The sequence below is a fragment of the Biomphalaria glabrata genome, chromosome 1, assembly GCF_947242115.1.
Source record: "Biomphalaria glabrata chromosome 1, xgBioGlab47.1, whole genome shotgun sequence".
Lineage (NCBI taxonomy): Eukaryota > Metazoa > Mollusca > Gastropoda > Planorbidae > Biomphalaria > Biomphalaria glabrata.
Window position 1 is genome coordinate 46,109,133 of NC_074711.1, and position 14,839 is coordinate 46,123,971.

Sequence of the window (14,839 nt, forward strand, 5' to 3'; positions counted from 1 at the left end):
AACCGTGGGCCACAGAAACAGATGACCTTTACATCATCTGCCCTTATAGATCGCAAGGTCTGAATGGGAACTTTACTTTTTTACCTATATGTTAATTGTAAATCTTTCCCTCTCTCCCTCCCCCCTCTCTCTCTCTCTCTCTCCCTCTCTCTCTCCCCCTCTCTCTCCCTCTCTCTCTCCATCTCTCTCCCTCTCTCTCTCTCTCTCTCCCTCTCTCTCTCTCCCTCTCCCTCTCTCTCTCCCTCTCTCTCTCTCTCTCTCTCCCTCTCTCTCTCCCTCTCTCTCTCTCTCTCCCTCTCTTTCTCACTTACACACACACACACAAACTTCTCTTTTAATGTAAAGACGTTTCGTGAAAAGTTAATGCCTAACATCTTCCAATGTTCCATTTTGCTTTTGGGGTTCTGCTTCATGGGCACATACAGTGCTGGCTTTACCTAGATACATTATAAGCTATAACACAAAAATGCTTCTATGATATTTTCAATCATTTTGAAGAAAGAGCCAAAGAACAACAAATTGCCTCGTGTTGATTAAAAGTGCCTCATATCTCCAATATCCAAAGACCAGCCGGTCCAGTACAATTGGAAAGGCTTTTCGCCTCTATTTGTTCCAGCGGATGGGAAAAGAAATAAACCTTTACTCGTGCATCTCTTTGCGTAGAGTCCTTGGTGTCATTCTAAAGGTCACAAAAATTTCCAACACGCTTGTGGCGGCACTTAGCAAAACATCGTCCAGTGATCAATCTAATGGAACCGACTCTCCAATCCACCGACTCTCCAATCCATTGACTCTCCAATCCGCTGACTCTCCAGTCCACTGACTCTCCAATCCACCGACTCTCCAATCCACCGACTCTCCAATCCACTGACTCTCCAATCCATTGACTCTCCAATCCATTGACTCTCCAACCCACCGACTCTCCAATCCACTGAGTCTCCAATCCACCGACTCTCCAATCCACTGACTCTCCAATCCACCGACTCTCCAATCCACCGACTCTCCAATCCACTGACTCTCCAACCCACTGACTCTCCAATCCACCGACTCTCCAATCCACCGACTCTCCAATCCACTGACTCTCTAACCCACTGACTCTCCAATCCACTGACTCTCCAATCCACCGACTCTCCAATCCACTGACTCTCCAATCCACCGACTCTCCAATCCACTGACTCTCCAATCCACCGACTCTCCAATCCACCGACTCTCCAATCCACCGACTCTCCAATCCACTGACTCTCCAATCCACCGACTCTCCTATCCACCGACTCTCCAGGACTTCATGCAGTGTAGTCATACGTTATGGATAACTCCAGGGGCCTGACATGACCCACGGGCCGTAGGTTGGCATCACTGATGTTTAGTGTAGAGTGTAGAGAGTTTAATGATTACAGTTTGGTGAGTTCTAAGGACTGAGACTGTTTTAATGTAGTGGTTTTATTAGTAATGTTTGGGACACTTTCTTTTTTAAATCAATAATTTCTTGTCAATCTATTGATAGTGGGGTGGGGTGGAGGCTTTGAGTGAGTCTGCTCTAGTTGGACAGATATTTTAAAATGTTGATATCAATGTATCAAATCTTCATCATTTTAAGACTCAATGTGATAAAAGACATTTGCAAAATGTATGAAAGTTTATCGGAAATAAAATCATTGAGATCTAATTAACAAAAAGGCGAAACATTCATTTCAAAAGGCGAAACGAAAACGGTAAAAAAAAACACGAATATTTTGAGATGAAGAACAGACACCCCCCCCCCCCAATAAAAAAATTTCAATGTACAAAAATATGCTGCTATTCACAAATTACTATAAACATACACTTGTCATAGTACTGCCCTGAATTTCTACAAGACACTAGGTAATAAAGTACAAGTCTTAAGCCCTTACTTCTGACAAAAACTTATTCGATTCATTCTCACTTCTACTTCACTGTAAAGAGACTATTTCTGTCACTGACACTCTATTGGAATCTACCAGCAAGAACTGACCGTTAGCCGCGGAGTTCACGTTTGCCACCAAGAGATCGGATTGGTTGGCTTCCCGCTAAGCTTACCTGTAACTTGTACACCTACACCACTTGGCGCAGTGCCGACCTGGGCCACGACTTTGTGCGCATCTTACGTAACAAGGTCAAGCGAGGTCACAGGGGCAGAATGATTGAATGAACCGCAGTTACTGTAAAACCTGGATTCATTGACGTCACGCCAACAAGTGGCGCGAGACACACAAGGGTCAGACGTCAACCTGTCGACTCTTTGGCACACATTGACTTCATCGTAATGGTTTATGTGCAGTGCAGATCACCCCACGGCTTACGATGATATTGTGCATTCAGCCCAATGACCTACTTCTTTCCCGGATTAATTGAAAGAAGATGTTAACAAACAGAATTGAAAGGAGCGTGAAGAGAAACCACTTGGACACCAGGACATCCAGTGGCGTGGCAGACTCAGCACCAGGACATCCAGTGGCGTGGCAGACTCAGCACCAGGACATCCAGTGGCGTGGCAGACTCAGCACCAGGACATCCAGTGGCGTGGCAGACTCAGGTTAGAGGTTCAACATGTTGTTAGAACGTACAGACAGACAGACTCAAAAACAATAGTAACGAGACCGCTATAAATTGTACAAGAGTGGTTTAAGCCTATAGTTTGAATTCAATAAATAAATTATGTTCAATAAGTCTATAATATTATGGCATTCACATTCGTTAAATACTATAGCCAAACTAGACCAGTTCACCAATCAGTTTAGACCAGTTCATCAGTCAAAACTAGACCAGCCCATTAGTAAAACTAGACCAGTCCATCAAATAAACTAAACCAAACCAACAATCAATCTAAGACAGTCTATCGCTCTAACTAGACCAGTAAATCCATCAAATTAGACCATCAGTCAAACTAAAAAAGTCTTTCAATCAAACTAGACCAGTCCTCAGTCAAATCAGACCAGTCGATCAGTCAAATGGAAATTGACCATCAGTCTAACTATACCAGTTCACCAATAAATTTAGACCAGTCCATCAGTCAAACTAGACCAGTCCATCAGTCAAACTAGACCAGTCCTGGGTCAAACTACTTTTGTGTCCTGGTATTATTTCAAAATTAATTTTTCTGATTGCACTAAGTGGATTGAACTAGACAGGCAAACACTAAACAGGCAGGCTCAGAGTTTTGATAGTTACAAAATATTCTCAAAAAACTTGATCTGGTCTGATTGTTTCCTGTTCTCGTTGAAGTCATCATGTTCCGATAAAAGGTGACCCTATCAACACTCCCATCGAGTGCCGCCACTGCTTGTAGTTATGCCACTAATTCTCCTCTTCCAGTGATCCTCATCGCGGAGGAGGAGGGGGGAAAACAAGGAGAGGGGTGGGACATTTGGAACACTCAAGAGCCAGGACTTTCTCTGGAACACGACGTGGCGTTCTACTGAATAGCGATTGACTTTTTTGTACGCCAGTTACATTGGATGCGTGTGTGCCGGCGTGCGTGCGTGCATATTTGTTAAAGAGTTCTTTGTGTGTGTGTGTGTGTGACTAGAAATATTTGCGCCATATCTTTTAGTTGTCTTGTATTATCTTCAAGTTTTAGTTGTCTTGTATTATCTTCAAGTTTTAGTTGTCTTGTATTATCTTCAAGTTTTAGTTGTCTTGTATTATCTTCAAGTTTTAGTTGTCTTGTATTATCTTCAAGTTTTAGTTGTCTTGTATTATCTTCAAGTTTTAGTTGTCTTGTATTATCTTCAAGTTTTAGTTGTCTTGTATTATCTTCAAGTTTTAGTTGTCTTGTATTATCTTCAAGTTTTAGTTGTCTTGTATTATCTTCAAGTTTTAGTTGTCTTGTATTATCTTCAAGTTTTAGTTGTCTTGTATTATCTTCAAGTTTTAGTTGTCTTGTATTATCTTCAAGTTTTAGTTGTCTTGTATTATCTTCAAGTTTTAGTTGTCTTGTATTATCTTCAAGTTTTAGTTGTCATGTATTATCTTCAAGTTTTAGTTGTCATGTATTATCTTCAAGTTTTCTTTCGTTTCTCATTAGTTGTCATGCTAAAAGGTAGACTTTCGTTTGAAAAGTAGCGCCAGTGCGATATATTCTTGCGCCAGTGCGATATATTCTTGCCCCAGTGCGATATATTCTTGCCCCAGGGCGATATATTCATTCCCCAGGGCGATATATTCTTGCCCCAGGGCGATATATTCTTGCCCCAGTGCGATATATTCTTGCCCCAGGGCGATATATTCTTGCCCCAGTGCGATATATTTTTGCCCCAGGGCGATATATTCTTGCGCCAGTGCGATATATTCTTGCCCCAGTGCGATATATTCTTGCGCCAGGGCGATATATTCTTGCCCCAGTGCGATATATTCTTGCCCCAGTGCGATATATTCTTGCCCCAGGGCGATATATTCTTGCGCCAGTGCGATATATTCTTGCGCCTGGGCGATATATTCTTGCGCCAGTGCGATATATTCTTGCTTGAAACATCCATGCTCCCGCTTGTTTATTTTCAGCTCGGTTAGTTTGTACTCTTGATATTTTGAAAACGTCTTCTGTCCATGAAGATATCAACTCGTCTTTAAGTGGTCATATGGGATCTTCTTCTAGCCAGTGTTTTTTCTTCTAAGTTGAGGGACCTTTTGCAGTATGTGCCCTGGTGCCATTAGAGATATTCAAAAAAGTTCTGGTTAGGACATGGTCAATGTAAAAAATGTTAAATTATAGTTGTTAAGACACGATGTTTTATGTCACAATACTGTGATACTAGACAAGACACAGTGATACTAGCCATGACACAGTAACACTATGAAAACACAGCACTGAGATACTCAGACGTCTGGCGACATAGCTCAGGTAATATAAGACATCTAAACATAACGTCTTTGTCTGTCATGATATTATTTATGAGTTAGTGGTGAAGTATCAAGACATTGAGTTAGTGGCGAAGTATCAAGACATTGAGTTGGTAAAGTATCAAGACATTGAGTTAGTGGCGAAGTATCAAGACATTGAGTTAGTATCAAGACATTGAGTTAGTATCAAGACATTGAGTTAGTATCAAGACATTGAGTTAGTATCAAGACATTGAGTTAGTATCAAGACATTGAGTTAGTATCAAGACATTGAGTTAGTATCAAGACATTGAGTTAGTATCAGACATTGAGTTAGTATCAAGACATTGAGTTAGTATCAAGACATTGAGTTAGTGGCGAAGTATCAAGACATTGAGTTAGTATCAAGACATTGAGTTAGTATCAAGACATTGAGTTAGTGGCGAAGTATCAAGACATTGAGTTAGTATCAAGACATTGAGTTAGTATCAAGACATTGAGTTAGTATCAAGACATTGAGTTAGTATCAAGACATTGAGTTAGTATCAAGACATTGACTTAGTATCAAGACATTGACTTAGTATCAAGACATTGACTTAGTATCAAGACATTGACTTAGTATCAAGACATTGAGTTAGTGGCGAAGTATCAAGACATTGAGTTAGTGGCGAAGTATCAAGACATTGTATCAGGACATCGGGACATCAGGACAACATTTCAAAAACTACTTTACATTTCAAGACTCGATCGAAACATCAAGTGAACTAAGAGCTGACCTAACAAAGTCAAAGACGTCTTAACACCCCCACTTGCCAGACCTCCACTTCTGCCAGACCCCCACTTCTGCCAGATACCGCCATGTTTATAGGCGACTGCATCTATTGGTGACCTCGTTTAGTGGTTCATTTGGAAGAGTACTTCTTATGGCTAAAGAGCCCTAAAGTATATAGTATATCGCTCTATAATCCTTGTTTAGAGTTCAGTAGGCAGCATACACGACCTAGCCAATAAGACCTCTAAGTCCTAGCCTAACTAACAGAAGACCTCTACAATGGGTTTACTGGCCCCCATAAATATGAAAGTAGGTCTATTACACATGTAGCACAGTTTCTTCAGTCAAGCGTATCACATCTGTGATATCTTGGTGTAGACATTAGATCTCTAGGGTCAAGTCACACGTAGGTGCCATGAAGATATTAACCAGTTTGTGACAGTGCCAGACAAGTGCCAATGTCAGAGATGACGAGATGTGGGAGGTAACCGCCACGACTCGTTTAAGTCCCGGCCCTCTCAATCCGCCATGCGATTGGCCCGTCTCTAGCCTGACCCGCGTTACTCACAGCCGCTAGAAGGCGGGCGGAGAACTAACTGCCGTTACCATCCGTCAGGCCGGGAGATTTAGTGACTAGGCCAGCCCAGCCAATGAGCTACCACCGTCCCACGTTGTGGGGGGAAGCGCCCCCCCGCCTTCCTCCGGAGTCGCAGGGGGCCACGACCAAAAGCCCTCTAATTGTCAGTCCTCGGCTCCTGGCATGAACCCTTCTGACACCGTCCGCCCTTATAAGGGTTGCACAACCCAAGCGGCACGTCAGTTGACTAACTAGAAGTGTCGAAGATCACAACCTGTACCGTTAGGCCTGGCCACTGCACGTTATACGGCCCACTAGTACTAACCTCACCGAGGTGTGAAGCAGCCCACAACTGTACCAGTCAGACCTATCTGTTTGGTGCTTTGTTTATTCAGCGCCGTCCACCCACCCCTCTCTAATGACTATCGAGGAGAGAGTTACTTCAACATAGGCCAGAGTGCCGTTGTGTTCTTAAACGGAGTTTCTACTGATAACATTTCATCGGAGACTTTTTTCCCTTCTCTTTGGAAGTGTTACAGCACAGTACTTTGTGTGTCGGCTGGTAGCAGTTTGATAACTGATGTGTTCTGTGCATAGACTCGCTGTGTAGCTCACTTACTGTGTTGATAGTGTAACTAGCTCTAGATGTTTACATGTGCAAGTGATACTTTTATTTCTAGTTCATTTTGTTTACTGGACTACTAGCGACGACGGAATTCCGACTTAAGGTATTATTTGACACTAGATGGCGGTCAGTGTTGTGCGTGGTCTGGACTTAGCCCCTGTACAACCCCCCGTTATTCCTTGGAGAGAACCCAGTGAAGACTTGGTCGGTCACGGACCTTTGATAACCTCAGTCGGACACCCACCACCTCAACCACCGGTCAGCGCCACCGTGCCACCCAACACTTGCAATTCGATCGTGTCGGTGGAGCCCCCAGGGTCTCCTCCAGGCGGTCACCACCACAACGGGGGCACCCCTAACTCCAACATGTCCGAGAGCAACAACAACAAGCAGCAGATTGAGTGTGTCGTGTGTGGGGACAAAAGTTCCGGGAAACATTACGGACAATTCACGTGTGAGGGATGTAAGAGTTTCTTTAAGAGAAGCGTCAGGCGGAACCTGACCTACACCTGCAGAGGTAGCCGTAACTGCCCCATTGACCAGCACCACAGGAACCAGTGCCAGTATTGTAGGCTGAAGAAATGTCTCAAGTCTGGCATGAGGAGGGAAGGTAGGTGGGACGCAGGTCAGTGTGGGTCACTCAATGCTAATACACCACAAGCATACACCGGTTAGACTAGATAGAAATAGTAGGTCATACTAACTAGTAAGCCTGAATGCACTAGAGGTGCTGCATAGTGCTTACAAATACAGCGGTCAAATTCAATAGTCATTTTACAAAACTCACAAGTACAGCGCTACTTAGGTCATATTAAAAATATTGTATTACAGAATTATCTAACGATCACACAAAATTCATATTATACTAGATTTATATCCATTTCTATGTAGATCTATCTAGAATTAGATAGACTCTATATAGAGTTCACACATATCCACTTAAATTGACGTTATTGTAAAATAGTTTAATGCCGCTCAATAGTGTTTAACGGTTAGTCAAATAAACATTAAATTGACAGATCCAATCAAGTAGGCTTGCTTTCAGTGACACGATACGATACAGCTCTTGTCTTAGTAGTTGGCATGATACGATACAGCTCTTGTCTTAGTAGTTGACACGATACGATACAGCTCTTGTCTTAGTAGTTGACACGATACGATACAGCTCTTGTCTTAGTAGTTGCTAGACAACAAGGTGCTGCAGACGATATAAAAAATCCATCAAAGTCAAGTAACACTTGGTCAATACAGCGCCATTCTGGATCTGGTTAATTCTAGGTGTGAAAACATTCAATAGCGATCCTATTTAGATCAAGGCTATACTCGAAATTCTCACATCTTTTTTACACTTGTCAGTGTCTCTTAATATTTGATATTATTTACCATTACTGAGAACACTGACAGCATGCAGACCAAAAGTTTTCTTCAATGTGAATTTAAGAATCTCTTGAAAGAAACATTTCTTGTTACTGTAGTAGTTCTTTCCTATAATGCAATCTCATGTACACTTGCTTGATGCGTACACTTGCTTGATGCGTACACTTGCTTGATGCGTACACTTGCTTGATGCGTACACTTGCTTGATGCGTACACTTGCTTGATGCGTACACTTGCTTGATGCGTACACTTGCTTGATGTGCACTAGCTTGCAGAACATGACTGACCACAGGAGCAGGCGCGTGTTCGCTAACAAATACACATTGTATAATTGTACATAACAAGTTTAATAAGACTCATAAGTGTATTCAACTACAATGAATGTAAGCCTTCTCCATAGATAGTTTTCTTGTGTTAAAAGCGGCCACTCCATTTAATGCAGTGATGCCCAAAATACGGCCCGCGGGCCAGATCCGACCCGTGACGTGCTTCCGTCAGGTCCGCCGAAATGTCGGTACAAAATATAGAAAATTACTCCTTCCCACCCTAAAAAAATGTTGAAAATGTATCTTTACCTACGTTAGGCTTCTGGATTTGTACCAAGCCAAGGCATTTAACATTAGTGTATTCATGAAATAGGACTCAGAATATAGAATTTACTTTTTGTAGAACATCATACCATGCTAGCCGACATGTTTGTTTTGAGAAAGAAAAGTGTGGCTGTATTCAAAACCAATAACAACAAAACATAAACAGAACTTACGCAATTTTCTGAAGCGTACAAAGAAAATTCAAATATATCCCAATAATTCGGTGTAAGTACTAGATCTTAGGATCTCAAATAAAAGAGTTTCAGGTCAATTTCATTACTTTTTTGTATCTTTTCCATCATGTGGCCCGCGACACTAGTGTTGGAAATTAAAATGGCCCGCAGATCGAATAAGGTTGGGCATCACTGATTCAATGGATCGCGTAATATTCATTGTGTATAAGAGTACATTCGATGCTCATAATACTATACACGTAGCCAGTAATAATATGATGGTAGACTTCAGACTAATAATATGATGGTAGACTTCAGACTAATAATATGATGGTAGACTTCAGACTAATAATATGATGGTAGACTTCAGACTAATAATATGATGGTAGACTTCAGACTAATAATATGATGGTAGACTTCAGACTAATAATATGATGGTAGACTTAAATTTAGTAATATGATGGTAGACTTCAGACTAATAATATGATGGTAGACTTTATAGTAATGTGATGGTAGACTTCAGACAGTAAATTATAATGGAAATGAGAAAAAAAGGTATTCTTTCATTTGTCACAAAATCGAGTTTTATTATTTTATACAATCGCTCTGACCGGTCATATCAAGAGTCCAAAGTCCCTTAACTGAAGGCAAAGTGTCACCAAACTGCGTCAATCCTAAGCTCGTAACATTACAACAAGCAGACATTTAGGCGGTGCCCCATTTCGTTTCAAGTCGGTGATAAATGTAAGCAAACAGTTTGAGCAGCCCTCAAGTCCAGGCCGAGAACTAAACTTTAGAGGATTGTTTCATTCAACTTTAGATGATTGTTTCATTCAACTTTAGATGATTGTTTCATTCAACTTTAGATGATTGTTTCATTCAACTTTAGATGTGTCACCTATATAACATACTACGATCGAAGATTTGGCGTAAACTTAAGTTCCAAGCCAAGTGTAGAGATAACGTTTTAACACCATGCGTAAAGTGAATGTCTTAAGTAATGTCTACATTCATAACTCTAAGCGTAAAGTGAATGTCTTAAGTAATGTCTACATTCATAACTCTAAGCGTAAAGTGAATGTCTTAAGTAATGTCTACATTCATAACTCTAAGCGTAAAGTGAATGTCTTAAGTAATGTCTACATTCATAACTCTAAGCGTAAAGTGAATGTCTTAAGTAATGTCTACATTCATAACGCTAAGCGTAAAGTGAATGTCTTAAGTAATCTCTACATTCATAACTGTAAGCGTAAAATGAATGTCTTAAGTAATGTCTACAGTCATAACGTACTCTCAAAACCGCCAGGTCAGAGTTCAAAGTTTGGCTGGCCTTGATTAACAGCGTCTCAAAGCAAATGTCGGACTTAGATAAAAAAAAAATATGTGCGTGTGTGTGTGTGTGTTTACATCAATGTGCACTACGTCTGCTAGCAGCTCAGCGTGACCTTCCCACCCCTCGTGTTAGATCTTTGTTCGGCTAACTGGTCGCGCTGTAACCCAGGCCGTCCGTAGTGATCTAGATTCTAGATGTAATAGTGTACAGTTATCCAAGACCAGAGAGCAACATACGGCCGTACAAGGCCTTCTGTGTGAGCTAGTACCCTTAGACATTAGTCCGAAGTCGTTATTTCACTAAGCTACACGTTATGTGAGGGGGTTATTTTGTATGTGGTAGCAATGTCAATAATGTGTAACTAACAATTGATATATTGAATACACAGCTTGACAGAGTTGATATCCGCTGCTAGTATAACTAAACTGATGTTAGGAGGATACATCTCTAAACTTAGATCAAACTTGAACTAACCTTTATTTTAAAACAAAAAAATTACAAACGTTTCTATTGACGCAGCTTTTGAGTTCAGTGTAGACTTACGTAGAAACACAAGTGATCTAGGTCTTGAACTTTTGTAACAAAATACAACTCACACACAACATGTCTTTCTGTCACATGTCTTTCTGTCACTTGTTTTTCTGTCACTTGTCTTTCTGTCACTTGTCTTTCTGTCCCTCATCTCCTGCTTGTACCTACCCCCGAACTTCAACTTTCACCCCCCCCCCCCACCCGCCCCAATTATAATCTCTACTACGAAAGACGCTGCCATAATGTTACTTCTGGTTACATCAGAAACCCGCGCACACAGCCACACACACCATAGCTCTAAACCCTAAACATGAAAAGTCACACCAACAAGATATGTTGTTTCACTGTACCGGTATATGCAACTCTGGCTCGGCATTCAATCTCATATGTCTTTATGGTGAAGTATCACAAGATCTGAAACTGTTGACCAGCAGTGTCGCGTCTAGTTCTGTAATGATCTGGAACAAATGGTCTATAATTAATAATTCTAAATCATCATCTATATCATGTGTCTACTTCTAGATGTCTATAATTTTAGATTGTGCTTGTATATCTCGATGTCGAAACAATAACATCCAATTGGTAGAGGGTTGTTTCATCATAAGAAAAAGAAAACAAACAAACTAGAAACACTTTCTTTAGTCTGGTCTCTGTATAACGTTCTGGGATCTATGAAAACACGCGCGGCTTTAGAACGAAGGCTCGAGCTCTGTGCCTTGCAAAGTCAGCTGTAGTCGAGTGACATTAGCCCTATTTGCAAACCTTCCAAAGTCAGCTGTAGTCGAGTGACATTAGCCCTATTTGCAAACCTTCCAAAGTCAGCTGTAGTCGAGTGACATTAGCCCTATTTGCAAACCTTCCAAAGTCAGCTGTAGTCGAGTGACATTAGCCCTATTTGCAAACCTTCCAAAGTCAGCTGTAGTCGTGTGACATTAGCCCTAGTGCAAACCTTCCAAAATCAGCTGTAGTCAAGTGACATTAGCCCTATTTGCAAACCTTCCAAAGTCAGCTGTAGTCGTGTGACATTAGCCCTATTTGCAAACCTTCCAAAGTCAGCTGTAGTCGTGTGACATTAGCCCTAGTGCAAACCTTCCAAAATCAGCTGTAGTCGTGTGACATTAGCCCTATTTGCAAACCTTCCAAAATCAGCTATAGTCGAGTGACATTAGCCCTATTTGCAAACCTTCCAAAGTCAGCTGTAGTCGTGTGACATTAGCCCTAGTGCAAACCTTCCAAAGTCAGCTGTAGTCGTGTGACATTAGCCCTATTTGCAAACCTTCCAAAATCAGCTATAGTCGAGTGACATTAGCCCTATTTGCAAACCTTCCAAAGTCAGCTATAGTCGAGTGACATTAGCCCTAGTGCAAACCTTCCAAAGTCAGCTGTAGTCGTGTGACATTAGCCCTATTTGCAAACCTTCCAAAGTCAGCTGTAGTCGTGTGACATTAGCCCTATTTGCAAACCTTCCAAAGTCAGCTATAGTCGAGTGACATTAGCCCTAGTGCAAACCTTCCAAAATCATCTATAGTCGAGTGACATTAGCCCTATTTGCAAACCTTCCAAAGTCAGCTGTAGTCGTGTGACATTAGCCCTAGTGCAAACCTTCCAAAATCAGCTGTAGTCAAGTGACATTAGCCCTAGTGCAAACCTTCCAAAATCAGCTATAGTCAAGTGACATTAGCCCTAGTGCAAACCTTCCAAAATCAGCTGTAGTCAAGTGACATTAGCCCTAGTGCAAACCTTCCAAAATCAGCTATAGTCAAGTCACATTAGCCCTAGTGCAAACCTTCCAAAATCAGCTATAGTCGAGTGACATTAGCCCTAGTGCAAACCTTCCAAAATTAGCTATAGTCGAGTGACATTAGCCCTAGTGCAAACCTTCCAAAATTAGCTATAGTCGAATGACGTTAGCCTCTGTCCATACCTTTCAACATTTATAGTCTAAATGTGTAAACGTCTTGCTGTGTGAAGAAATAGACGATACAGATATTCGAACCAGGTTCTTTTCGTTGACAATACTAAACACATTCCATTGGCCACCACATAACCTCGTTTTGTAGTTCGAACATTCTACATACATCTAAAAGTAATAAATAGTAAATAATGTTAAATTGTATAATTTTTTTAATTATCACACGCAGACCAAAAGTACATTAGAACCTAAAGACGGGCGTGCTGGTCAAAAGTACACACAAATAAGTTTGGATTGACTGATCAATACACATTTTAAAAAACTGCTGGGAATGATGGTCAGTTGAGACCGCAGATAAAGGGAAAAAAGAATTGTATTGGTTCTGGTATGTCGTAGGCGTGTTTTAGAACTTCTGGAGAACTTCTGAATGTTTTATTTCCTTTAATCCCCGACAGTTTAGTGTCAACTATCACACTGTCTAGTGTTAACTAGCAGGAGGACACACAGGCGCTCAGGACTCTTTAGTCTAGTTTATCTTTTAGTCTAGTTTATCTTTTAGTCTAGTTTATCTTTTAGTCTAGTTTATCTTTTAGTCTAGTTTATCTTTTAGTCTAGTTTCTCTCCAGTCTAGTTTATCTTTTAGTCTAGTTTATCTTTAGTCTAGTTTCTCTCCAGTCTAGTTTATCTTTTAGTCTAGTTTATCTTTTAGTCTAGTTTATCTATTAGTCTAGTTTATCTTTTAGTCTAGTTTATCTTTTAGTCTAGTTTATCTTTTAGTCTAGTTTATCTTTTAGTTTAGCTTATCTTTAGTCTAGTTTATCTATTAGTCTAGTTTATCTTTTAGTCTAGTTTATCTTTTAGTCTAGTTTATCTTTTAGTCTAGCTTATCTTTAGTCTAGTTTATCTATTAGTCTAGTTTATCTTTTAGTCTAGTTTATCTTTTAGTCTAGTTTATCTTTTAGTCTAGTTTATCTTTTGTCTAGTGTCTCTATAGTTTCAAATGCTTACAAAAAAAAAGGAAACCACGTGACTATCAAATTCAATTTTATTTATTCTCCTGAGCCATCTAGACACTAACGCGGACACAACATTACAACACAGACGTCTGACCACGCTATTCATTCCCGCATTGGAATGTGTGGGACAACCTTACACCCACTACTTGATAGGACGTACATCTAGACACTAACGCGGACACCCACTACTTGATAGGACGTACATCTAGACACTAACGCGGACACCCACTACTTGATAGGACGTACATCTAGACACTAACGCGGACACCCACTACTTGATAGGACGTACATCTAGACACTAACGCGGACACCCACTACTTGATAGGACGTACATCTAGACACTAACGCGGACACCCACTACTTGATAGGACGTACATCTAGACACTAACGCGGACACCCACTACTTGATAGGACGTACATCTAGACACTAACGCGGACACCCACTACTTGATAGGACGTACATCTAGACACTAACGCGGACACCCACTACTTGATAGGACGTACATCTAGACACTAACGCGGACACCCACTACTTGATAGGACGTACATCTAGAACATCCAAAGAAAAGGATTTTTTTTTTCCAAACACCTCATCGTCTTTGTATTACAAAATGTCTACTTCTGAAAGGTCGGAACATGGAAGATTGCGCCTCTGGCGTTTGTCGAAAATTGTCTTTTTTCCCTCTGTCGGAATGAGTGGGGAGCGAATAGCCGGTCAAGAGATTTGATTATGTCAGATGACTGCCCTTGGCACAAGATAATAGGCAATAAACTAGAGTTGTGTTTTTTTTTAAACCAGAGTGATCACATCTAAATATAGTAACACATGTTAACATTGGAGAGAAGGGAACAAATTGGTCAGAGATGTGTCCAAGTGTAACTATTTTATATTGACGTGTACACGAGTACAACTGTTTTGTGTCCAAGTGTACACGAGTACAACTGTTTCAGTACATTCACAGGACATTTGAACCGAACAGAAAAACACAAACACGCACACACACACAATTCTCTGGAGCATTTTGAAACCATGTCCCACAAGATCTTGAAAAAACTGAACCAAACATTCTGGTTAGAAATAAAGGTAGTTACAAACT

The 14,839-nt window shown here is 40.8% G+C and overlaps 1 protein-coding gene and 1 long non-coding RNA gene across 4 annotated transcripts in view; one reads left to right on the top strand and one right to left on the bottom strand.

The window, feature by feature from the left end:
- Positions 1-2,294: 2,294 nt before the first annotated feature.
- Positions 2,295-14,839, top strand: part of LOC106065773 (COUP transcription factor 2-like) — a 44,930-nt gene continuing 32,385 nt past the window's right edge. Inside the window, exon 1 of one of the 3 annotated variants that reach the window (XM_056039764.1) lies at positions 2,295-2,554. In XM_056039764.1, coding sequence (XP_055895739.1) covers positions 2,380-2,554 — 175 coding nt within the window. In that variant the 5' untranslated portion in view covers positions 2,295-2,379. Of the gene's footprint in view, positions 2,555-5,526; positions 7,436-14,839 lie in introns of those variants that run through there. The other 2 variants (XM_013224674.2, XM_013224675.2) reach the window with 2 other exon arrangements.
- On the bottom strand, positions 11,739-12,364 carry LOC129927930 (uncharacterized). Its single transcript, XR_008779590.1, has 3 exons — positions 12,138-12,364; positions 11,858-12,043; positions 11,739-11,763 (listed from the first exon to the last, which is right to left on the bottom strand). It is a non-coding gene; the product is annotated as an uncharacterized LOC129927930 (long non-coding RNA).